General features: G+C 60.5%; 1 protein-coding gene across 9 annotated transcripts in view; it reads left to right on the top strand.

Annotated features, from left to right (window-relative positions):
* Positions 1-21,252, top strand: part of ABLIM2 (actin binding LIM protein family member 2) — a 143,012-nt gene extending 121,760 nt beyond the window's left edge. For 8 of the 9 annotated variants that reach the window (XR_015250625.1, XR_015250631.1, XR_015250630.1 and 5 more), the window contains 5 exons: positions 61-122; positions 5,013-5,067; positions 6,503-6,568; positions 6,720-6,800; positions 19,461-21,252. Coding sequence is in view for 1 of the 9 variants with exons in the window: in XM_086705537.1 (XP_086561663.1) it covers positions 61-122; positions 5,013-5,067; positions 6,503-6,546; positions 6,720-6,800; positions 19,461-19,574 (356 nt within the window). In the remaining 8 variants the exon portion in view is untranslated. The remainder of the gene's footprint in view (positions 1-60; positions 123-5,012; positions 5,068-6,502; positions 6,569-6,719; positions 6,801-19,460) is intronic. The other variant, XM_086705537.1, reaches the window with a different exon arrangement.
* The last annotated feature ends 1,853 nt before the right edge of the window (positions 21,253-23,105 follow it).

Below are 23,105 nucleotides of genomic sequence, written 5' to 3'. Positions count from 1 at the left end.
CTCCCCTGCCTGGCCGAGCCTGCGTGTGTGCGTGACAGAGCTGTGCTGTGTCTGTTTCAGGATCCCCCTATTCCAAATCTGACCCTCTCCCAGGACACGGAAAGAATGGCCTGGACCACCGGGTAGGTACTCGACCCCTCCCTGGCTCGCAGTGCACTAACCGTCACCCGCCGTGAGCCTGAGCGCGGGGCCCACACGGCCAGAAGGAGGGGCCCGGGGACCCCGCTCGCCCACCAGCTCTTGCCTGCTGTCCCCAGGGGCCCTGCTGTCACCCCTGCAGACCAGGGTCAGACCAGAACTGGGACACCCCCCTCCCCTCTGAACCCGGCCCCCGGCTCCCAAGGAGACCTCAGTGTGGGGGGACAGAGGGAGACAGGGGCCACCCAGAGTATTCAGATCCTCTGAGGCCCCTCCTGGCTCACGTCCTTCTTCTGTGACCCAGAGCCTATCTAAGGACCTTAAAGGGTCGGCTGGCTCACGAGCAACGTGAACCGAGGACCTACGTCCGTTTCTGGGGTGTCGTGACCATCAGGACTGTCACCGCTAGTGGTGTCATTAACATCTGTGACTATTATCGTCCCCGTTATCGTCCCTAATGATGCCGCTTCCACCTGTGATAATTATCGCATCCCACACCGTGTCCTTGGCTTTCTCTGGCTGCCCCCCAGCTAAAGGCTGGTTTGACCTCCTCGTCCGGTTTTCCCAGTCTTGGGACATGGGGATGTGAGCCCGGGTAGTTTGGCACCTGCCTTGTCCCCACGGGAGGTCTGGGCTCATTTTTGTTGCTGTTCCTGTGGCTTCACTAGTCCCCAGTGAGGACTGGGGTGGGGCAGGTGTGATGGCACCAGAGCCCCCCCCCCCCGCCCCCCGGCAACAGCCCCGGGAGACCCGCGGTCAGGCAGCCTCTGTTGTCTGAGGACGTTTGTCTAAAACCGAGGCAAGTCGTTCCGCAAGAGAAGCCGCTCAGAAGTCACCCCCTGTGATACCCTGCAGTGGTCTTGGCAGTAAGTGTATAATGCTGGGGACAGCCTCCCCCGGTCCCCCAGGGCAGACCTCACATCCAGGGTCCCAGACGCCTCTGGGACAATCCAAGAAGAGGGATGCCTCGGGCGTTTTCTCCGCCTTCTTTGTCCTCCTCAGGCTCGGGCCCACCTGCTGCTGTGTCTGTCCTGGGCCCAGGCACCTCTGCATGGTTTGACTCTAGTGAACCCCCTCTTGCCACTAACCGCACCCGCGTTCTGGAAGGGGCCGAGTCAAGGCGCACGCATGCGGCATGCTTCCCTGAATTTCCTTCTAAGGATTTCTCCAGCCTTCATCCTCAGTGGACGGCGGGGAGGGCACGGGGTGGGCGGGAGATGTAAACCCTCGGGCTGGGGGTTAGGCGTCCTGAAGGTGGTGGGGAAACCATCCCAGAACATTCTCTGCACACGTGGAACAGCTCCTGTGTGGCTCGGGGGCCTACGAGGGCGGTGGTCACAGGCTAGGCCATGCCAAGGTGCCCCACCCCCCACACCAAGTCCTGGGACTTGCTCTCGTTAAGAGAGGAATTCTCCGCACTCTGGTCTTACATCATTGGTGCCTGGGCCGTGCATCCTCTGGGGAGATGCCCTCCTTGGTACATGACGGAATGAGCCGGATTGATGCCCCAGCACCTGCAGAGAAGGCTGTGGCGTCACACGCCCACCCCCCACCCCCAAAAGAGCTGGGAACGGCTGATCCAGACGCCCCAGCATGGATGCAATGTTCGTTCCCTCTCCTAGAGCTAGTGAGAGCAGGGGCTCCAAAGCACAGGTGCACTCAGACCAAAAACCCATGACCACCAACCACAAGGGAGCAGAGGAGAAAAGTATGAAAGAAGTTACGTACCGGAATTATACAAGAAACAGAAGAGCCTTGTATGAGCAAAACTGCTGAAGCTTAGCTCTGAGCTTCCTAGCGGCCAGGGCAAAGAGGCAAACGGGACTGGCTGTGTAGTTCTCATCTGGCGGGAAGAAGGAACTCAAGTTCATCAGGGGGAGACGGAGGTTTCTAGTTCTTGCTCTGAGAGGGATTTGTCACAAGGGGTCACCACCCCGTGTCCCAAGGCTCATTAAAATACCCTGATAACCAGCCTGCCACAAAGCCTACCTGTGGTAGCTGCTCATCTCCGTGGAAGGACCAGGGCGGTGGCCACTGGTGGCCATTCCTGTGGCTGGCAGCGTGGCTCCCCCTGTGCCGCCTGGTCTGCTATCAGGAGAACGACCGCCGGCCACCTGATGGCAACGAGGAGCGTAATCGAATTCTCCGAGTAGAAGGCAGAGGCTGTCACATTGTAGTAACGGCAGGCAGAGGGGACGCTAGTTTGTGAGGATACACGGTATCGGGCAGGTATTGCCTTCGTACGTGAAAATGCCCCGAGCCACCCGGCAGTGCCGGAGACCCGGATAGAATACAGGACGGCAGGCAATTGGAACATGGCTTTTGAGATCAGACGTGCGGATCCGTTGACCCAAAAAGGCACGGGAAGCGAATGGCGCGACTGCACGGTGCAGACGGCAAGCAGCCTAGGGGGTCTATGGGGGACGCGTATCTTGCGAATCAGGCTTCCACGTGTCCATCAAGCGTTTGCCAAAACGTCTGTGTACAAGGAAAACCTTGGCGAAGAAGTCTGAGTTTTCCCAGCCGTGACCCTGGAAAGCACACGTACCGCAGTCAGCCCTCGGTTGGCCCCCAGCTCTGCCACCGGCTCCGGGCGCGTTTTCGGGCCACCCGCTCGCATTTCCTGAGGCTCTCCTTCCTGGTCTTTGAAAACGTCACCCTTGCCTCTCAAGGGCGTCGTGAGGACCCGCGACCGTTAAAGCGGGTGGCGTCTTCTCCTCCGTGCGCGCCACGGCACGGTTCCCACACGGGGAGTCGTCATCAAGGCAGAAGCCCCCTGCCCTTTCTTGCTCCCACACCGGTGGCTGTTGGCACATTCCGACGGGAGCCTCAGCCGGAAAATAACGGTGACCGGCCACCGTTCCTTTCCTACTGCTAACAGTTGCGGTCTGATTTTTGAGAAGTGAAAGACGTGGGTTGAAACGGTCACAGTTCTGTGGATTCGCTGTAGGACCTCGGGCTCGTTGCTTGACCTCTCTGAGCCTCGTCCATAACGTGACATGATGGTACCCGTCTCCTGGGTTGGCAGCAAAGATTGTGGGATGTATCTGGAGGGCGGCTGGCACACGGAGACTCCAGCCAGTGGGAGGGGTTACTAACTGGTTGCCTTTAAATTCCCTGGGGCCTCTGTTGAGACCCGTAGGGGGATCAGCCAGGGACGTGCCTATTGGCATCGTGTTCCCGGGGCTCCCCTGGCCACCCCATCTCTGGAGGAGTAACCACGAGACTCCCTTGCACCAGGGAGGTCTTGAAGATCTCAGACGCTTGGAGGACCACGGGGAGACGGCTCTTCCCCTGCTGTGGACTGATCCACGGGCCCCGGCCCTCCACCCCTCTCTCCTGGGAGTCTCTGTCTGGTCTTAGAGCCTGGCAGACCACAGGGCGCTTTTGCTGCTAAGAAAGGGGGCTCTAACTGCCCAGGTCGGCGGCGGGGGCCTGTGATGCAGGGCAGTGGGCACTAGGGGGAGGCATTTCTCTTCCGCACCACAGGCCAGCCGGGCGAAGGCAATGGACGCAGGTTTGCCTTGCGTTATGCGGGAAGAGGTTCCCCAGCCAGACAGGCGCCCCCTGGGGGTGCTTCCCGGTGTCCTGAGAAAACGTCTCAGGAAAAACCCCCAAGGAGAACTATTCTGTGATGATCGTAAAAGGGAGTGGAGGCGAATGCACCTGGCTCAGGGTCATGAGGCCAGTGAGGCACCTGCCCAAAGGCTCGGTCATCAAATAATGGTCCAATGCGATGCCTTTTTTTAAAATAGTGATTGATCACAGATGTTATTTATTTATTTGTTTGTTTATTGAGAGAGCGCCTGCAGGGGAGGGGCAGAGAGAGAGAGCATCCCAAGCAGGCTCCGGTCTGTTAGCGCTAGGGCCTGACACGGGGCTCGAACCCGCGAACCACTCCTATCACGACCCGAGCTGAGATCAAGAGGCAGAGGCTCAACCGAGCGAGCCATCGAGGCACCCCTGATGAGTACCTTTTAAAATCCAAATTAATTCGTGGTGAACAAAACGCCAACCGTTTCTGTAGAGACTGGCCCCAGGCCCCCACCCGTGCTCGCCTGACTCACCACCCCTGTTTCTCCTGTTGGGCTGCAGGACCGTGGGCTGGGGGCTCTCCGGGCTGGTCTCTGCCCCCACACTCCCTGGGACTGCGCCTGCCCCTCGACCACCGCTTGTCCGCGGCAGCAAGCGGCACTGAAGGCGCTCTCCCCGTGGCGCAGTCCGGGGCGAAGCGGTCACCTTGAAGGTCAACCCCTGCACCCAATTCCAGAAGCGCCGGCCGTGAGCGCCCAGCCTGTGTCAGACCCCGTGTAGGCGCTGGGCCTGAGGAAGCGGTGCTCTTCGAGCGGCTCAGCCCGACTGGCGGTGCTCACACCAGGCGCAGGAGGCGGGGGTAGAGATTCAGGGGCTCGGCACCCGCTTTACGGGCCCGGGCCCTCCTCAGCCGTTGCAGGATGAGTTTTTCAGGTGGGCTTGCGGGGTCGTGATGCACCGAAATGCCAGCTTGCCGATGAATGCCGCGAAGCAGGGAGGGCGGCCCATGTTTTCCGAATGTCACCACCTGAGTGCCCCACGCAGGGCTCCGTCCAGGGGCTGTGCCGGCCCGGCACGTGGGAGCGCTGGGGCCCTCGGGGTCCGGTCTCCGTGCTGTGCGGGGCCCAGAGAGCAGGCGCGCGGGCATGGCTTGAAGGGCGGCAGGAGAGCTGGGCCAAGCAGGGTCCGCGCAGGCCTGGAAGGGGCGGGAGGACCTTCTGGAGCCGTGGCACCGGGGGCTCCTGGCTGCCCGCCCTCCTCCCACCTGGGCCAGCACCACCAAGGCGCGGCCACCCGCCCCTACAACCTGCCTCCTGCCGCCCTCTCTCTTTCTCTTCCAGAACGCCAATCTGGCCCCTTGTGGAGCAGACCCGGATGCCAGCTGGGGCACGCGAGGTACAAGACGCGGGGACCCCCGTGGGTCCCTGGCTGGGGCAGGGGTCACTTACACGGTTCCATGAGTGTCATCCTGACCCGGGCCCCTCCAGGGCCAGCTGGCAAAAGGCTCTGAGCATCGTGCGGTGGGGGGATCAGGGAGGGCGCGTGTCCACGCAAGGAGCACTTTACCTCCATTCTCAGGTTACCGAAGGTGCTCCCCTCGCTCGTAGTGCTCCCGCTCCTACTTGAGGGGCTCCCCTCGCTCCTGGTGCTCCCTCTCCTGCTCCCCTGGCTCTCTTCTCTCCCACCTCAGATGCCCCGCTCCCCTACCTCAGGCCCTCCCTTCTCTGCATCCTTGAGAACAGCCGCCCCTGTCCCTGATATGTTTGTCGCTCTGGGCCCTTGGGGAGAGAGATCTGTGTTGGACTAAGCCTCCTGTACCAGCACCGAGGACAAGCCAAACACCCACTGGCAAATTGCGTGGCAGTAAGGGAGGAAGTCACAGCAGAAAGCCTCTGGGGTCTGAGCCGAGTGGATTCGGGTCACCTCCTGCCTCCCACCCTTGCTGGCTGTGTGGCCTCCTGGCATTCAAACCTGGGAGGCTGCTGTTCCTGGAGTGACCCTGCTCATATGGCAGGTGCCTGACCGGGGGCTCTGCTAAGTTGGAGCCCGTCCCGCTCAGGGCCATGCCGCTCACCCCTGTCACCCCAAGAAAGACAGGGAGCGTGCCCTCAGGGGCGGGTTCACAACAGACAGAGGAGCGATGGGGTGTCACAGCCGGCCCCCTCCACGTGGCTCTCCAAGCTCCCGGCCTCAGAGCTGGCATGTCAGGACGTCGCATGGCATGCTGGGAAATTTGGGGACCGACCCCTGTCACCCAGGCCCTTGTCGGGGCCTCCCTCCCAAGACCAGCTTGTGGCCCAGGTCTGCTTTCTGTGGGTTCTGCATGGTCCCCGAGGCCCTCCTATCCGTACGAGTTTGTTCTTTGACATGACGATTTTAGTCTGGTGGAAAAGCCTTTAAAAAAGCGTACGGAACTCAGTAGTCTAACAGGAGGACCTAGGGGGTAGAAAGGTAAGCAGTGCCCCCGAGACGTCTGCCCCGGAATGCCCGCTCCGCAGGTGGGTGAATCGAGGCAGGCAGCTTTCTCAGGGTGGCCCGGACCGCCAGGCCGACAGAACCACGTCCGAGGAACACAGCACTGCATCCAGCTCCCAGTCTGGCCTCCAGCCTCCTGACCATGCCTCCTGCTCTCGGTTTCCCTCTGGAGAATCTGCTCCCTGGGGGACTAGAGCCCCGAGTGCAGGCCGCCGGGGGTGGGAGGCGGGCATGCACAGCCGACTGCGGGGCGGGGGGAGGGGGGGTCCCCAGGATGGGAGGCTGCTCCCACCTTTGGGGTGAGTTCCCACGCTTCCTAAACCACCACCTGTGGTCTCTGCTCCTTCTCTTACAGAATACAAGGTAAGAGGGGCCGCCCGCTGCCACGCCGACTGCTTCGTGCCAGGCCGCACCTGCCCAGGTTAAAAGTTCCTTTTGTTGTGCTTTCGTGTGAAATGTGTATGTCAGATGCAGACGCAAGTATGTATCTTCGCGTTGGCCTTCGGCTCGGCTCTTCGGTCCCGGCTCGCGCCTGCTTCCTGGGGTGAACCTGTGGTTTCTTCTCCCGACAGGTCTACCCTTATGACGCCCTCATTGTCACAAACCGAATTCGCGTGAAACTGCCCAGAGATGTGGACCGCACGAGACTGGAGGTAGGAGGGCGTCTCCGGCCGGGACGTTTGTTCCGGCTGGGTGATCTTGGGCTCCTCCCGTCCCAAGGATCTTGGGCTCCTCCCTTGGGCGCACTCCTGTCCCTGCTGTCAACACTCGGCCCCCTCCCGCGTGTTCCCACCGCGGCCTCAGCGCCAGGGCCCCTCGTTGTCTGAAAGGCTGGAGGACGGCGGGCGCGTGCCCCGGTAGAGACGGCTTTGCAGAGGGCTCTGCTGTTTGCAGGGGTGCTGAGTCAGTAGTGCCCGTCTTTTCCCCAAGCACTGGTGTTGAGAAGGCGGTCGTAATCCATGGCCTCTCGTTTGACCACGTCCACACCGATCTAGAACAATAAGCCGGTCTGTGGGGAGCAGGTGTAGGTTTAAAGAAGCAACGGGATGTCAGCACGGGGTAGGTGTTTAGATAATCTCTGCTGAGCCCTTGCTATGAGCCGTAATCCCCACGATTGTCCTACAAAGTGATTAACGTCCATCCAGTGAATTTCACCTCCTGAGCCCTGTCACAAATGTTTTGTGGCCTGTTAATGTCCGTTTTGCTGGGAGTGCGGGGTCTGGAGGCTCCTGAAGGCCCAGGGCCCCCTGCCCCATCGGTGACCCAGAGCTGGGCACAGAGTAGGTCCCGGAAGCGTCTCAGGCATCGTGTGTGTGCAGCTGGTGCCAGACCCGCCAGACGGCCCATCTGGGAGGGCCCCTGACACAGCCGGGGGGTACCCAGTGACACCCGCGGGCTCAGCCGGGCTGCCAGGCGAAGGCCAGGTGGCCACCCAAGATGGGACGGACGGAGGCCAGGCGGGGAGAGCTGGGTGGCGAGTGGGGACACGTCCACTGCTCAGCAGGAAACACTGAGCTGGCCCTTGAAGGAGGGACGAGATTCTCACCTGCAAAGAGGGGAGAACATAGGCCTGGGCCCAGGGACCCCAAGTAAAGGCTTCAAGGGGGGATCTACAGGATGTGCCCTGGGTAAGAAGGGAGCCCTCTCGGTGAGACTGATGGGGCACAGACCTCTGTGCGCAGCCTTGACGATGAAGACACTGCTGTCCAGCAGCTGGGTCCCTGGGCTCCTTGCCCGGGGCCCAGGGAACGGCATCGCTTGCGGGGGGAATAGTGGTGGTGGTGAGGGCTACGCGGGTGCTGGTGTGGCTGCAGCCCTGCAGGGAGGCACATCGTGCCGACGCTTTCTGTCACGAGTGACGAGAGCCTGCCCACGTGACTCAGGCAGAAAAGGGGTTACCAGCTCATAGGATTGATGGGTCCCTTCAGGGTGGCTCAGTCATATCTCGGGCCCAGCGTCTCTCCTGCAGTCTCTTGGCCGTATTTCCTGTGTCCTGGCCGCTAGACCGACTTTGACCTCACTTCTCCCAGGCTCAGAGTCTGCAGAGAAGAGGTCAGTGTGCTCCGTCCGCCCTCTCCTTCCTTCTCTCTCTCCCTCTCTCTCCAAAGTCCTAGCCTCATCTCCGCCTCTGGGCGGGTGATCTGACCACCCTGAATCAACCAGCTTGTCCGGGGGACTGTGATGTCCCCTCTGGCCAGGCTTGGCCGCCGGCCCTGGAGCAGGGGGACAGCTCCGAGCTCTGGGACTTGGTACTTCAGCTTAGGGCCAGACGCCTACAGAGAGGCGGGGAGCTGAGGCCGGGGAGGAGGGGACAGTGCGGCCCGGCGAGCCCACGGACGCCGCAGTCGGGCAGCGCGGCGGACCCACCAGATCCTGCCATCATCCAGGACACCGGGGCATCGTGCCGGGCAAAGGACCACAGAGCCAAATGACACACGAGCTCCTGTCTCAGGAGACTGTCCATTTATCAGGACATTTGGACCTTACCCCACAGCAAAGCAAAGATGTGTAGAAAGTTCTGACCTGTGGGGATAAGCTCAGGTGGCCCGTGGGGTCAGGGGCGGCCAGCTGGGAGCTGGTGTGTGAGTCCAGGGGAGGGGGGCCACGGAGCCCCCAGTCCCCGGTGCGGCTCCTGGGACGTGGGGGCCCTCGGAGGGCACACGCAAAAGCTGCGAATGCGGGAGGGCCATCTCACGCTGTGGGGGTGCCTGCTGTGGGGAAGACAGGGTCCTGGGCAGCCTCCCCAAGGGGCTCACGTTTAACAATCCCCACTTTCTCTGCAGGGGACACGCTCTCTGGCTCCTGCTGAGTGGAGTCCTTGTTAATTGTGTGGTCACGTCCCCAGCCTGGAGGGTTCCTGTTTGCTGCGCGTCTTTGCTCCTTAAAGGGCCAAGCCCTGTGGGCTGGCTGCCCTCACCACAGAGCGGAGCTCAGAACAGGATGCCTGGGGCTCCTGGCTCAGCAGCGTTAGGACTAGCTGTTTCCCTCTTGGGACTGGGGTGCACTGTACATGACGCCCGCCTCCCTTTGCTTTTTATTAAACATGGCACGAAAGGGGCAAAATAGCGGTTGATAGCTATCAATATTTCCTTTTAACAAACTCTGAGGACTGGTGTTGAGTTTCGTCATCCAGTCCCCAAGAGCACATCCAAGGGTGCATCTCTGTAATCATTCTCTTCCCCGTCTGAGCCCAGCCAGGAGGCAAACTGGAACTGTTACCACAAGTGGGGCTCGTCCCACATTCTTCGGGGCTCGGAGCTGGGAGGTGAGTGGGGAGTGGGGCAGGAGGGGCCACATCCCAGCAGGACACGGGGGACCCTGATGTTTTTATGTCAGGGGAGGGAGCTGTATCTTTTTCTTTTTTTTTTTAATGTTTATTTTATTTTAGAGGGAGAGAGAGACAGAGTGAGCAGGGGAGGGGCAGAGAGAGACACACACAGAATCCAAAGCAGGCTCCAGGCTCCGAGCTGCCAGCACAGAGCCTGACGCGGGGGTCAAACCCGAAAACCACGAGATCAGGACCTGAGCCGAAGTCGGACACTTAACCCACTGAGCCACCCAGGCGCCCCGAGCTTTATTTTTAACGTAAAAACAATTTCTAACTCTTGTAGAACTTCAGAAAAATACAAAGAAGAATGCAGACATCACACGGAAATCCCCCAACGAGTCATAACTCCTATTAACTCCATGGTGGACCTGTTTCCGGAAATCTCTTTTTGCATAAACACGGCCGAATTTGCATAAAGTTTGCATAAAGACGGCCGAGTCCAGCTCTTTTCTTTTAAATTTGACGTGAACGTTTTCTCTGCCAGTTGACGTAGACCTGCTCGTCCTTTTAAACGGCTGGATGATGGTCCCACATCCACACATGGGAGGGTCCAAAGGGCCAGGCTTCTGCCCACGCCCCCACGAGCCGTGGCTCGGTCACGTGGCCAAGCGCCACGCAAGGCAGGCTGGGCGTGCTGGGTGCCCAGCGAGAGGAAAGGGTGAATCTGGTGGACAGCTGGTGAGCCCGGCACATCTCTGTAGGGTCCGCCTCTGGAAGGTGGACTGTTCCGTCAGCTTCTCGCCCCTTCCTGCCAGAGCGCTCAGCTGACTCTCCCACGCATTCGGTGAGTATGTGGCACCGAGCTGGGTCCTGGGATGTGTGTGACGTGCAAAACCCGGCATGAGCTCTGCCCTCCCAGAGTCAGTCTGACCGGGGAGACGGAATCAATCAACCGATACCCCAAATGAGTATATGTAATTATACACCAAGATAAGGGGTTTAACGGGAAGGAATGTGGGCCCGTGAGCCTTTGAAAATGGGTAAAAGTTAATCGGATGTATAAGTGCTGTGTGTGTGGAGGTGTGTGCGTGTCTGTAAGGTGAGGGAGGCACATAGGAAGAGAATTCCAGGAAGCACAGACTGTGTGTGCAAAGGCCCTGGGGTAGGAGGAAGCAGCGGCTATTTGAGCAAGAACTTTAAGGAGACTCAGGTGGCTGTAGTTGAGCAGGGTGAAGGTAAGGGTGGGGCCAGGCCGTTCAGGGCCCTGGGCCATGGTAAGCAGTTTGGATTTTAGTTTTAAGAGCAACGGCTTTAGGTGGGGGAACCACCTGATTAGGTTTGTCACTGAAAGCATCAGCGGGGCTGCTCTGTGAGGCCTGGGTTGGCTGTGGGGATGCAGGGAGACCGTTTGGGAGACGATTGCGTCCTCCAAGCAAGACATGCTGGCATATTGGTCAGGGTGGTGGCAGCGTCATTGTGAGAAGTGGGCAGCGTGGGGATTTGGGCCCTATTTGGGAGGTCGAGGGAGCAGGACCGGGTGATGGAAGGTGCACTGTGGAGTGACGGGCACATCTGGCGTGACTCCAGGGTGTCGGGAGGGGGTGGCAGTCACTCGGAGTGCGGTGAGACCGGACCCCGATGATGGTGGACACTACGAGGCTTGGCCAGGGGAAATTCAGGATGCTTATTAGCCCAGGAAAACGAAAGGTGTCACATAGCTGCCCTTAGCATGTAGTAGGTGCTCCATAAACGTTGGTGACGTATGCAGGGGGATGATAACCCTCTGCGGCTCTGGAAGTGCAGTCAGATGAACCGTGTGACCCCCCCCCCCCCTGCAGAGGGCAGGGCAGGGGTCAGCGGGCAGACTTCCAGGGACACCCACCTGGAGCCTGGCTGAACGTCATTCCCGAGATCCAGGGCTCTCTGTCCTAGAGGGTCTGGCCCCTGGTTCCCAGTACCCGAGGGCCTCGTGCCTGGGAGGACCTCGGGCCCTTCCTGATTTGGCGGTGCCCTTCCAAGGGTCTGCTTCCAGGAGCTTCCAGTCTGAGTGGAAGGAGCTTTGCCTGTCCCTGGGAAAGACTCAAGTATCCTGAGACCACTCCCCGCACACCTCTGCCTGGCACCTGCCAAATGACATCACCATCCCGTTCGTCCGTCCGTCTCCACATCCTGGAGGAGAGAGAGCTCACCCAGGGTCGGGATGACCTGGGTGTGAATTCAGTCTCCGTAATGTCTAGTTATGTGACCGCAGGCGGGTTCCTTCATCACCCTGAGCCTGACTTCTCCCCTGTCAAATGACATTGCTGTGCCGATCGTGCTGGCTGGTTTGAGCGTTTATTCTGTTGTTCGGAGGTAGTCGTTAAACACCTCCTGTGAACAGGCCCTGGGCAGGTGCAGGGTGGGCACGACTCAGTTATGTTTTCCACATCGCCTCACTTTACCAACCTGAGATTGAGCCACATAGATGACTGTGGATTAGAATACGCTTTTCGTGGAAACGAGGGTTACAGAGTGGCCGACACAATGGTGGCTAAGAGCTTCAGAAAAAGCAAGGTGGCTGTGTGTGAAGGGAGGGGGTGTCAGCGGAGGCCCGGCCACCAGGAGGATAACAGGAACCCCTTCCTGAGGCCCCGTGCTGGGGGTAAGTAGGACTTTGGAGAATGTATCGGGTTCGGTTTATTTAGTAAGTACTTCTCCCGCCCGACTCTGCACCGGGCTGTTCCAAGCACGTGGCACGTTGGCCCGCTGGGTTTTTACCACGCGATGCTGTGGCCACTGAGGAGGCCCCGGGGCTGGCGGGCAGCTCGAGGACTTCCCAGCCACGCTCATGACAGGCGGAGCTGGGATTCAGGCTGAGGCGTAGGAGCTGGTGCCCTGTGCCGTCTTCCTGGGTTCCAGTCCGGAGAATGAATTGCTAACCTCTCTTCCGTGCCCCGACTCCCCAGCGCACGTCGAGGGACGTTCTGCTCCTTAGGGAGGGCGGTATATCAGCCCAGGTCCTCCAGAGAGACGGAGTCTGTGGGAGATAAAGGGGTGAGCAGCCAGACAGACATGGACACGGGCACGTTTGCGGGAATTGGCTCACGTAGCTGTGGCGGGGGCTGGAGGGTCTGAAATCTGTAGGGCAGCCTGGAGTCCCAGGCGGGATTTGACACTCTGAGGCACAATTTCTTCTCCGAGAAGCCTCTGGTTTTGCTCTTAAGGCCTCCAACAGGCTGGATGAGGCCCCTTCGGTACTGAGGGCAAACTTTACTAAAGTCCACAGATCGTGGATGTAAACCACATCTATAGATGTCTTCATAGCAGCCCCTAGATCAGTGTTTGGACGAACAGCTGGGCCCCATGTCTGGCTTCTCGTCTGGCCAGGGGCCTGGTGAGTCACTGGAGGGTCCTCCTGACTCAACATCTCTGGGGTCTGCAAGTACTCAGGTCCGCGGGGAGGGGGGCAGGGTGGGGGAGGGAGTGGCTCCTTGCAAAGGACTCTTGTGGTTTCTTGACTGCCTCCACCAGACCTTGAGACTAAATGCACACCTTACTTTGCTCCAACAGTAAGAGCCCAGGTGGGAATGTGCCTGAAAAATAAGGACCCTGTGCTAAGAATACCTCCTTTGTTTAAACCCATCCAACCGGTCTGGTGAGAATCTGATAGACTGATGTAGACTGATGGCGATACTCACGGGTGGGGTGCATCTGAGGGGCTGCACCAGAAGCTGGGACTCCAGGCAGGGCCTCCCGGGTCCGAGCATGAGCAGTCCTTGCCAGGCCATCGCAGGGGTGGAGGATGGGGAGGGAGGAGGGAATGGCAGAGGAGAGTAGGGTAGGGTGGTGGAACCAGCCTAGATGGAGTGGAGAGGAAGCTGGGAGGCAGTATGACAGGGACGTGAGAACACAGATTTAGATTCAGGAGTATGCATGGCCAACATGGATTGTCCCTGGAGGAGGGTGGGAGACCAGGCTGCATAGACAGGCCCGTGCCCACCCTCATGGAGCCGGAAGCCACGTGAGGTCAGCCGGGGCCTGATCAGCTAGGGCAGCCTAGGAGGGCCTGCTGGAGGAGGGGACATTTGAGCTGGGACCTGTAGGATGAGGAGGATTGAAGCCCTAGGGTGGCAAAGAGCCTGGAATGTTCTAGAACCCACCATGGATCAGAGTGGCGGTGGGAGAGGTGGGCAAGGACACACTGACGGTGATGCAGGACCTTGAGGCCACCTGACAGCCTCGTCACTCTGCCCAGCATAGCTTCCGTTTATTCCCTACGGCATGGGCTCTGGGCGAGGTCATGTGACTGCCTGTGGGGCGTTTCCAGAGCCCCCCTGGCATAGGCAAGCACTCCCCACACAGTGGCAGCCATTGTCATGAGGACAACTGTGTCACAGTGATGGTGATGTCACGGTGACGATGACGTGATGGTGATGTCATGCTGATGATGTCATTGAGATGGTGATTCGTGCTGATGATGTCATTGAGATGGTGATTCATGCTGATGATGTCATGATGATGGTGATGTCGTTACAATGGTGATGTCACAATGACTATGAAGCTGTTGCAATAGGGATGTCGTGATGGCCATGGTGCCATGGTACGACGATGCCACTAGAAGGGGCTTCCCGCTAAGGGGCTAAAACTTCAGAGTGTGGGCCCCCCTAAGCGGGACTCCCCTCTGCAATAGGGGCCCCTCTTCTTGGAGGCTAAGCCGTGGGATTGAGCAGAACTGTACTGTGAGGGGCACCCGGATGGCTCAGTTGGTTGAGCATCCGACTCTTGATCTCAGCTCAGGTCTTGATCTCCGGGTCCTGAGTTCAAGCCCCACGTTGGGCTCCGTGCTGGGCATGAAGCCTACTTAAAAAAAAAAAAAAAACAAAAAAACAAAAAACACACCTTGGAGCCCAGTCCTCCAGAGAAAAGCGGCCCACCCTCCGGCCCAGGCATGGCAGGCTGTGCAGGCCTGGGGCTTGAATCTCACCAGGTCAGCCCACACCAGTGGTACCGGGGTGCAGGGCCTGGTGCCGGTGGGGGACGGGGTGGTGGGGGGGTGGGATGGAGCAGGCGAGGGTCAGCCAGGCCCCTCCCAGGGGCACAGCTGGGCTTGGAGAAGTGAGGGGCAGCCAGAAGTGCCCTGCTGAGGGGAAGGCTAGAGGAGGGGCAGGCTGGTCCCAGCAGGGTGGGGGGCGCGGGGTAACCCGACCCTGCTGGAGCGGAGGCAGCACGGCTGGGCTACCGGCTACGGGGCCTGGTTCCAGGCTCCCGGGCTCTTAGGCCTGGCCCTGTGGCTTCCTGACTGTGCGACCTTGGGCGAGGCACAGGACCTCTCTGAGCCTGGGTTTCCTGAGGCAATTAAACGAGAGTCTCAGGGTGTGGGGGTGGCAGCGAATGTGGTGAAGGCTCTCACCACTGCCTGGCCCGTGGTCCTCAGTCAGTGCAGGAGAACTGTGGGGTTTGCGTTCCTAACCGGGGTCCCTACCTGGGCCCAGGGTGTCCACGGAGCTCCCTGGCGTGACACGGAGGGTGTATGAGTGACATGTTCCTACTGGGATGGGCCGCTTCGCCAACGTCACACAGGGTCTGTGAGGCAAAACTGTTGGGGGTTTCTGCCACAAAGCGGTGGTGCGGATGTCCGGGCCTCGGGGCTGGCAGGCCTGCGTGTGGGGCCCTTCTTCCGGGGGGGGGGAAGCTCTGTGGATCTGCCTGGCTGAGCCGCACGGTGGTCTCGCAGTGCTGCGGGGGGCACACAGCTCTGGGGCCTCGGGAAGAGCCCTGGGCCCTGGGGCGGAGTTTGGAGTGCCAGCGCGCCGATCGCGGGCTGTGTGACACAGGGGCGTCCCCTGTCTGTGGCTCGGTCTGCAGCCTCTGCAGACAGGCAGTCCCCTGTGCCTTGTACACGCATACTGATCACCGCCCTCCCCTCCGTGCGAAGCAACACGGGAGAACACGTGTGCGCGCATCAGCGGTCGCGGGCTGTTCCTCCTGCCGGGAGCAGGTGGTTAGTCCGTATGAATCTCGTGTTCGGGAAGCCTCCCCTGGTTGGTCCAGGTCACAGGGTGAAGTCAGAGATCCATTTCCCTTAGGAAACAACCTTCTGGCTATGAGATGCCAGCAGAAACATCATTAATGCCTCAGAAGGCATCGAGGCTTCCGGGTCACGGGTGTCTCCTGGACAAGGCCCCCCTGGGCCACCCCTAGTCCTGGGGCTCCCACAGGGACCAAACTGCTCTCGGAGCTGCCTCCCCACCTGTGTGAGATAACTGTGGGGTGAGGGCGGCCCGGTCAGGTTTATTTCTGTGTCCCGGCAGCTGTCCCCACCACCCCACCAGTGAATAAAGGACAGGCCCAGAGCAGGCACCGAGCTCAGCCTGCACACACCCACCCCCAGCGATCCTGCAGCCCACTGGTGGCTGCGAATGCCCTGCGCTGGGTCCTGGGCACAGGTGGGGGACTCCCTGTCTCTGCCCGGGGTGGCCATTACTGAGGGAACCACAGTACTGGGCGCTCAGCACCTGCCAGGCTGTTCCTACTGCTTAATTTTCAGGAATTTTGCATGCGGTGCATTAAACCCAGCCTCTACTGAAAACCAAGTGAACCTGGGATGCAATAAATTCTATTTAAAGCAAAGGTGCTAAGTACCCAAGACTCAGCCCTTCCTGGCTCCTTTAGTACATTTCCTATCACCCACACTCTGGAGGTTACGAGCACCGACCGCACCTGTACAGGAGGAACGTCCTAGGACCCCGTGCTACTTGGTCCCTCTTTCCAACTCTGCACTCAGTGACATCACATAGCAGCTTGAACCTGGGGGTGCGTCCTCACACCGTGCAAAGAGGCCTGTGGGCTCCGGGAGCCTCCGGTGAGGGTGCCGTCAGGGGGCGCTTCCCGGAGGAGCTGAGACCCAAGGCCAGGTCTGAAGAGTGAGCGGGAGTTGCCTGGGCACGTGAGGGGGGAACCCGCCTTCCAGGAGCGCATCAAGGCGCAGACGTGCTTGTTCCCATTTTACAGAATCGTAAGTGAGGCGAAGTCACTCAGCACAGCTGGACAGGGATGGAACCGGGACGGGAATCCTGGCGTGTCTGGCTCCTGGGCTGCAGGTCTTTCGGGATGCTGCCCTGGGGGGTCAGATGCAGGCCGACCCCCGGCAAAGCGTGTAGGGCCCCCCCCCGCCCCGCCCTGCTGACAAAATGGCCTCCTCCCCAGGGGCACTTTCTGGGGAGACCGGGGTGCTCCGGGAGTGAGGCTGTGCCTGAGCGAGGCCAACCCATCCCTCGAGAAAGGCTCCGAGCCCTGGGCTTGCCTTCTGCCAGCTCAGGAAGGAGCTTGGCTAGGCCTGACCTTGGCGGGCACCTGGAGGTCAGGCCGCCCTGCCCCCTGGGGAAGCTTTAGGAGCCAGGGCCAGGGGAGTGGGCCCAGGCTCAGAAGGCTGGCCACGGGGGTCAGCTGTACCCCACATGTCCCGCCTGCTGAGGGGCACGGGGTGAAGGGGGTGCCTGAGTCTGCCACGCGGCCTGGAGCCAGTTTATCTGCTATGCCAATGAACAGGGCCCCTCAGCTCCTTGTTGCCTAGGCAACAGTGGAGACGCATCCAGGCTAGCTGGGCACTCAGGACCCGGGGCTGGGGTTGGGGTGGGGCGAGGGGGGTGGAGACAGATACCTGCTGGGCATTCCTCATTTGAGCCTCTGCCGGCCCTCCCGGGTTCTCAGGGAGCCAAGTTCCGTTCTCGCTCTGCAGATGAGGTTGGGGGTCCCTGCTAGCCTCTAGGGCTTTCCCTTACCCCAAGGATTCCCCAACCCAGCTGCCAGCAGCCGTTCTGGGCTCTGGGAGGCATGTGACACATACGGGCTCCCGGGTCCCGTGCCACTAAGCCTACCTGGGTAGGCAGTTCTCAGCTCTGGCGAGCATCCAGGGGGTTGCCAAGGCTGGCGGGGCTGGGGACTCGGCTGGGACCCCATGTAGCCTCCCCGCTACTCTCTCCTAATCCCACCATCATCGGGCTCCTGTTTGCGGCAGGAATGCAGGACGGCATCATCAAGGTTGAGAGCGCTCGCCTCAGGCTCACCCCAACCCATCCCTGGGGGCGGGGGGGGGGGGGGGCTGGCACTGGGGACAGGTGGCCTGTGGGCAAGCTCCAGCCTGGCTCCTCCCCGTCCCCCGGGGGGCCTGCCTGCCTCCCTCCTGCCACTGCTCCACCACGTGGCAGGTGTACAGGTCCCGAGGGTGTGTGTTTCCCTGACCACAGCTTTTCTGACTCAGTTCCCAGCGCGTCCTGGTATGGAGAGTGGAGGTGAGCCGCCTGGGCCCGCAGTCAGGGGTCTGTGGCTTCTCAAGTGCCCCCCCACCAAGTGCCCCGGCTTGGGGGAGGCTCCCAGGCGCTAGGTGCACACTCGGCCCTCAGCACTGCCCTCCCCACCTTCCCAGCCAGGGTGCTCTGCCCCTGCCTGCTTCTCTTGCATATGCCCTACCTGGCTCCCCCGAAGGGCCCTTAACCGCCTCGCCACTGGGATCCCTTCCTGCTCTGCAGGACCATCTTTGGGCACCTCTCCAGTCGCCTCAGGCCTCCCCCTGCTCATTGCACTGAGGACAGCACCAAGGAGGCGGGTCGCCTGCCCCGGCACCAGCTTGGGGCTCTGAGCTGATTCCTGTTCACCTGCACTCGTGGTACCCGCCCAGCCCACTCCCCCGGGGGCCTGGGTCCAGGCAGCCAGTGGGTGTGGAGAAGAGTGAGAATGCTTTTCCTCTTGGCTTCCTCGTCCACATCTCGGTGACCCTGCAGTATTCGGGAAGGCTGTGATGCCGTACCCAGAAGCAGGGGTGCTGTTGTCCGAGGACAATCCTGTATCTCCGCGGGCTGGCTGTGGACTCCTGAGCACTCCAGGTCCACACCGTGTAGGTGGTTCATTTCTGGCCGGATCCCTTCCAGTCTGCAAGTTCGAGATTCCAGCGGGCAGCTGCTGGCTTCTTCCTGGCAGAGACTTGCTTGATGGGGTGTCTGTGTGTGCGTCTGTGTGTATCTCTTTGTGTGTGTGTGTGTGTGTGTGTGTGTGCGCATGTGCACGCGCCCTGAGTACTCTGGGCCCGGACCCGACAAATAGGGCCTTCTGTGACCCAGCACAAGACAGAGGGTGTCCTGAGCCCCGTCCTGTGGCTCTTGGCGGCATCCGGCCTGCACCCCCCGCCCCTGCCACACGATGCGGGGATCTCTGTGAAGCCGTGAGTGGTGACGGCTGACGTGTATGCTCTCCGCAGGGTTCCCGGTGTCTTCACATCCACTCCTCTCGGGAGAGTAGTTTAGTGTCAGAGTCAAGGAAAACGTGTTTGGGGCAAGAATGGGGAGAGTCCCATAAAATTCTCCGTCGTAACCACTTCAAGTATGCAATTCAGCGGCACCTAGCAGATTCCCCACGTGGTGCGGCCACCGCCTCGACCTAGTTCTGGAACGTTTGTGCAGCGCCCCCCGCCCTGCTCCCGGAAAGGGAAACTCTGGCCCTCTCCAGCCCGGTCCCTCCCCAGCCCCCCGCAGCCGCACATCTGTTCCTGGTCCCTAAGGATTTGCCTGTTCTGGATGCTTCCTAGCTGTGGAGCCACACAGGATGTGCCTTTTGTGTCTGGCCTCCTTCACTCCGCCTCCCGCTGTGCGTCCTGTTACCGCGCAAGTCAAGGCTCCACTGCCACTGATGGCCGAACGACACCCCGCCGTGTGTGTGCACCACATTTTGTGGATGCACTCGTGCCTCTGTGGGCAGTTGGGTCGTTTCCATGTTTTGGCCTCGGCGAATAACGCCGCTGTGAACACGGGTGTGCAAGGACCCGTTTGAGTCCTGTTCAGTCGGGTCCCTCAGCGAGTGTCTTTCCCTGCGCTTGGTTATGTGCACTGCGAAGTGGGAGCGGCGGGGATGCAGAGGGAATCAGGGACCTGGAAGGCCCCGGGCCCGCAGGGAGAGCCCCCTGCGTCCTCGACGATGCCGACCCTGGCTCCGGACAGCCCGGCGGTGCCGACGGAGCTGGCCCGACAGCAGAGTTGCTAACCGCTCCTCTCTGGGTCTCCCGGTTTGTTTGCAGAGGCACCTGTCGCCCGAGGAGTTCCAGGAAGTGTTTGGAATGAGTGTGCAAGAGTTCGACCGCCTGGCCCTCTGGAAGAGGAATGACCTCAAGAAGAAAGCCCTGTTGTTTTGACGGCCTCCAGCGTGCCAGCGACAGAGCGTGGGACAGCTGGCGAGAACCACAGAACCCCCTCCTTCCGCACCTGGCTCTGGCTTCTCTGTGTCCCTGCGGGCGGGCAGCGGGCCCCTGGAGAGGGCGGGGCGGGAGGCTGGGGCGGGAGGATGTTCCAGAGCGGGTGCGGCCTCTAGTTTCTGCCAGCTACGCTCCTGCCCCTAGTTCAGAGCCCAGATGCCTTGCTTCGCACTGCACGTGTAACCCACATCACAGAGGGGCTGCAAAGATGCTCCCGGGGCTCGAAGAACATTTACCTTGACCGTGCGGCGCCCCCCCCCCCCCCCCGCCCCTGTGCAGTGCCCCACCCCCCGTGATAGGCCCTGGGGGCGCACAGAGGTGCCTGGGCCTTGGGATTTGAGGAGGTCTGTCAACGACAGACGCTGGCACGACACAATCACGGGTGGGTGGGCCTATGGCTCCCAGCGCCTGCTCCCCGCCCCCCTCCCCCGCTTGCTCAGCCCTGGGGAGGCACAGCCTCGCGCGCAGACAGGCCAGGCCTGGCCAGGGAGAGCGCTGAGGAGCACCCAGGGCCGCTCGAAGCGAAGCGTGGGGTGCATGATGTTTGCCGCCGTTTGTGACGAGTCTGTTTTTAGGGACAACCGTCCACCGGACAGGGTACCTTCTGCCGGGGCCCTCCGTGCACTGCATTTTTCTTCCAAATCATCCCCTAGATGCCTAAATGATATCTTTAAAGTAACACAGAAGTTTTTATTTTATTAAAAAGCATAGCCTACTTAAACATAAGACGACATAGATAGAGTTCCATTTTACGGTCCCGCGGAAGGGGAGCGCCTCCAGCCTTACTCTCCAGTGTCCGGTCCTGTGTGCTTTCGCTTCCCCGTGTGCTCCTAGCGCACACGGCTCCTTGTCGGGTTTCTTTGCTTTTCTTCTTTTTCACCTGCCACACCAGCCCTCGGCCACGTAATGCCGTTTCTAAGTATGCGTGACGTGTCGCCATCACTGTTTGCCTGGCTGTTATTTTCCGCATCCCGGAGAGAAAAGATTCTCCTCTGATGGCCAAAGCCCCGGAATAAAGGATTTCCACGCACCCAGCCTAACACCCAGCGTAGCTCTTGGGGTGCCCTTTTGTGACATGGCTGGTGGTGCCCACCTTAGCCCGGTGCGTGCGTGGTCCCGAGGCAGGCACCGGCCGCTGGGGAAGGAGGAGGGAGACACCCCCCCCCTTTTCTGACCTGCCCGCTCCGCATCAGAAGCCTGGCCGGGCCCCCAGCTGAAATCTGGGTGCCGGGCCCCCAGTCTGTAATCGGGTGCGGGTCGGAGCGCGGTGCCTGTCGCAGGCGGCTTGTAGAGTGGGTTGAGAGGTTCGCGAATCAGTAGGAAGGTGTCACCGAAGTCTGTCTTCCCTGTCTTCTGTGGAGCTGTGTCTTTCTGTGCGTCCTGAACGCCCGCCTGTGAGTCAGTGTTACTCAGATCCTTCCGGCCCCCGCCACGCACCCCGTCGTGCACCGGCTCCTCACCGGCCCGGCTCGGCCAGGGAGGGGGAGTTTCTAGCACCTAATGCACTTCCTTCCATTTAGCAGAGCCTGAGCAACTGGAAACCCCCATTTTTCTCACTAGTGCAATGTCCTGTCAGCTCCCAGGGGAGCCCGGAAAAATAAAGGTCGGTGTATCCTAACTTGTGAAGGTCAAAGCTGCTTCTCATAAACGTGTGTCATTTCTAACGGCACGGGCTGGCGCCCGGGGAGACCGCCTGCTGAAAAGCAGTGGCCCTGGATGGGCACAGGGTGGGGGCGGTGCCTCGAGGGGCGGGACCCCCATCCACATGGGACACCCCTGTCTCAAGACAGCAAGTCAGAGGCACTTGCCAGCCAGCACCAGGCGCCAGTGATGGGGGGGGTGGGAGCTGATGCCTGTCCCTGTTGGGCTGGGGAGACCAACCAGCAAAGACAAGACTGACCGCTGCCCTCCGGAGGAGCCCCTGATACACCCAGAGGTCAGTGAAGGGAAGGGCATTCCAGGCTGAGGGAACAGCAGGAACAGACACAGTGAGCTGGAGATAGCCTCCGAGGTTCTGGAAAGTTCCGTAGCTGGTTAAGGCTGGAGCACACCGCTAAGGAAGGGAGGAAAATGCAGGTGGGGCTCCCTCGAGGGAGGGCCCAGCAGGTCTGCCCCCCCACAGTCGCCAATGCCACTCTGGGATTAAACGTCCCCTCATCTCTACTTTGTTCAGACGACTGACTACTCAGACTCAGTGTGCCACTACCGAGAGACTCCTATGACAAAACACCGTTGACTGGGTGGCTTAAACAACACACATTTGTTTCTCATCGTGGTGGAGTCCGGAGGTCCAAGATCGAGGTGCTGGTGAGACCGAGTAGTGAGAGCCCACTCCCTGGCTTGCTGCCCCTCGCTGCGTCCTCCCTTCGTGGACAGAGATCACCCTTCCATTCCGCCTCATCTTCCTGGAAGGGCACGGTCCCATGGTGAGGGCCCCACCCTCACGGCCTGATCATCTCCCAGAGGCCCCATCGCACCGGTTAGGGCTTCCACACGCTTTGGGTTTTCCCCCTAAAAGCCGGTCCACGTGGACCCGGTCGGCCCATCTTGGTAAATGGCACAACCGTATCCCCCGTGGTAAACGGGCACGCTTCCCTCAGCCCCCAAGGACCCAGCAGAAGGCCTGACTCCACGGCAGGTATCCCCCTTGCGTCTTTCCGCCTCCTCGGACCCTGTCACAGAATCGTTCACGCCGGCGGCCCGTGCGGGATGGAAGGCGTCTCCCTTACTGTCGACCTTGGGAGGCTGGTGTGCACCTGGCCGGGCCCAGGCAGACTGGGGCACGTGGTCGCCCCGACCACACTGAGCCCATGCTCACGCCTCCCTGGATGGACACAGCACGTCCCAGGGTCTCTGCTTCTTCCCCAGGCGAGGCCCTTCTCTACCTTCTGGGCTCAGCTCAGAAGTTCCTAAGTCAGACGGGCCGCTCGCCGGCCCTGTAGAAAGTCCGCCCCGGGCCCGTGCTGGGATTCGCACTTGCCCCTGTTCTGTTTATTGGCTCCTTCCCTCCACCACCGGTAAAGCCAAGAGGGGGGGACAGTTTTACAGTAGTTTGGTAACAGTGCTCTGCGACCCAGAAGTTTTGTTGGGCTGTTTGGTAGCGAGGCTGGAGCCCATCTGGACGCTGTACTTTGCCCCAAGGTTGGCCTTCTTAGTTCCCAGAGTAGAAACCAGTCTACTACATAAGGAGCATCGCAGAACTGGTTTCCATCCCCTTGTCTCTCGCTCCCGGACCCCCACCTTCCGGGTGGAAGACACCCCGGCAGCCGGAGAGGTGGCTCACCTGCGCTGGGAGTTCTGGGACCCAACACAGCCCTCTGGGGGGGGGGGGGTGTCCCTAGGGAGCACGCTTTGGAAGAGTTTAACAAGAAAAGACATCAGTGCCACCTAGTGGCCACCAGGGGCCGCCAGGCTAGTAGGGAACTAGGTTTCACGAATAATAGAGGCTCCCTTTCCTTCTGTCTGAATCAT

Source organism: Puma concolor, chromosome B1 (genome assembly GCF_028749965.1).
Source record: "Puma concolor isolate L17-30 chromosome B1, mPumCon1.1.hap2, whole genome shotgun sequence".
NCBI lineage: Eukaryota > Metazoa > Chordata > Mammalia > Carnivora > Felidae > Puma > Puma concolor.
Note: the sequence above shows the minus strand (reverse complement) of the source record. Positions and strands in the feature narration are given on the sequence as shown.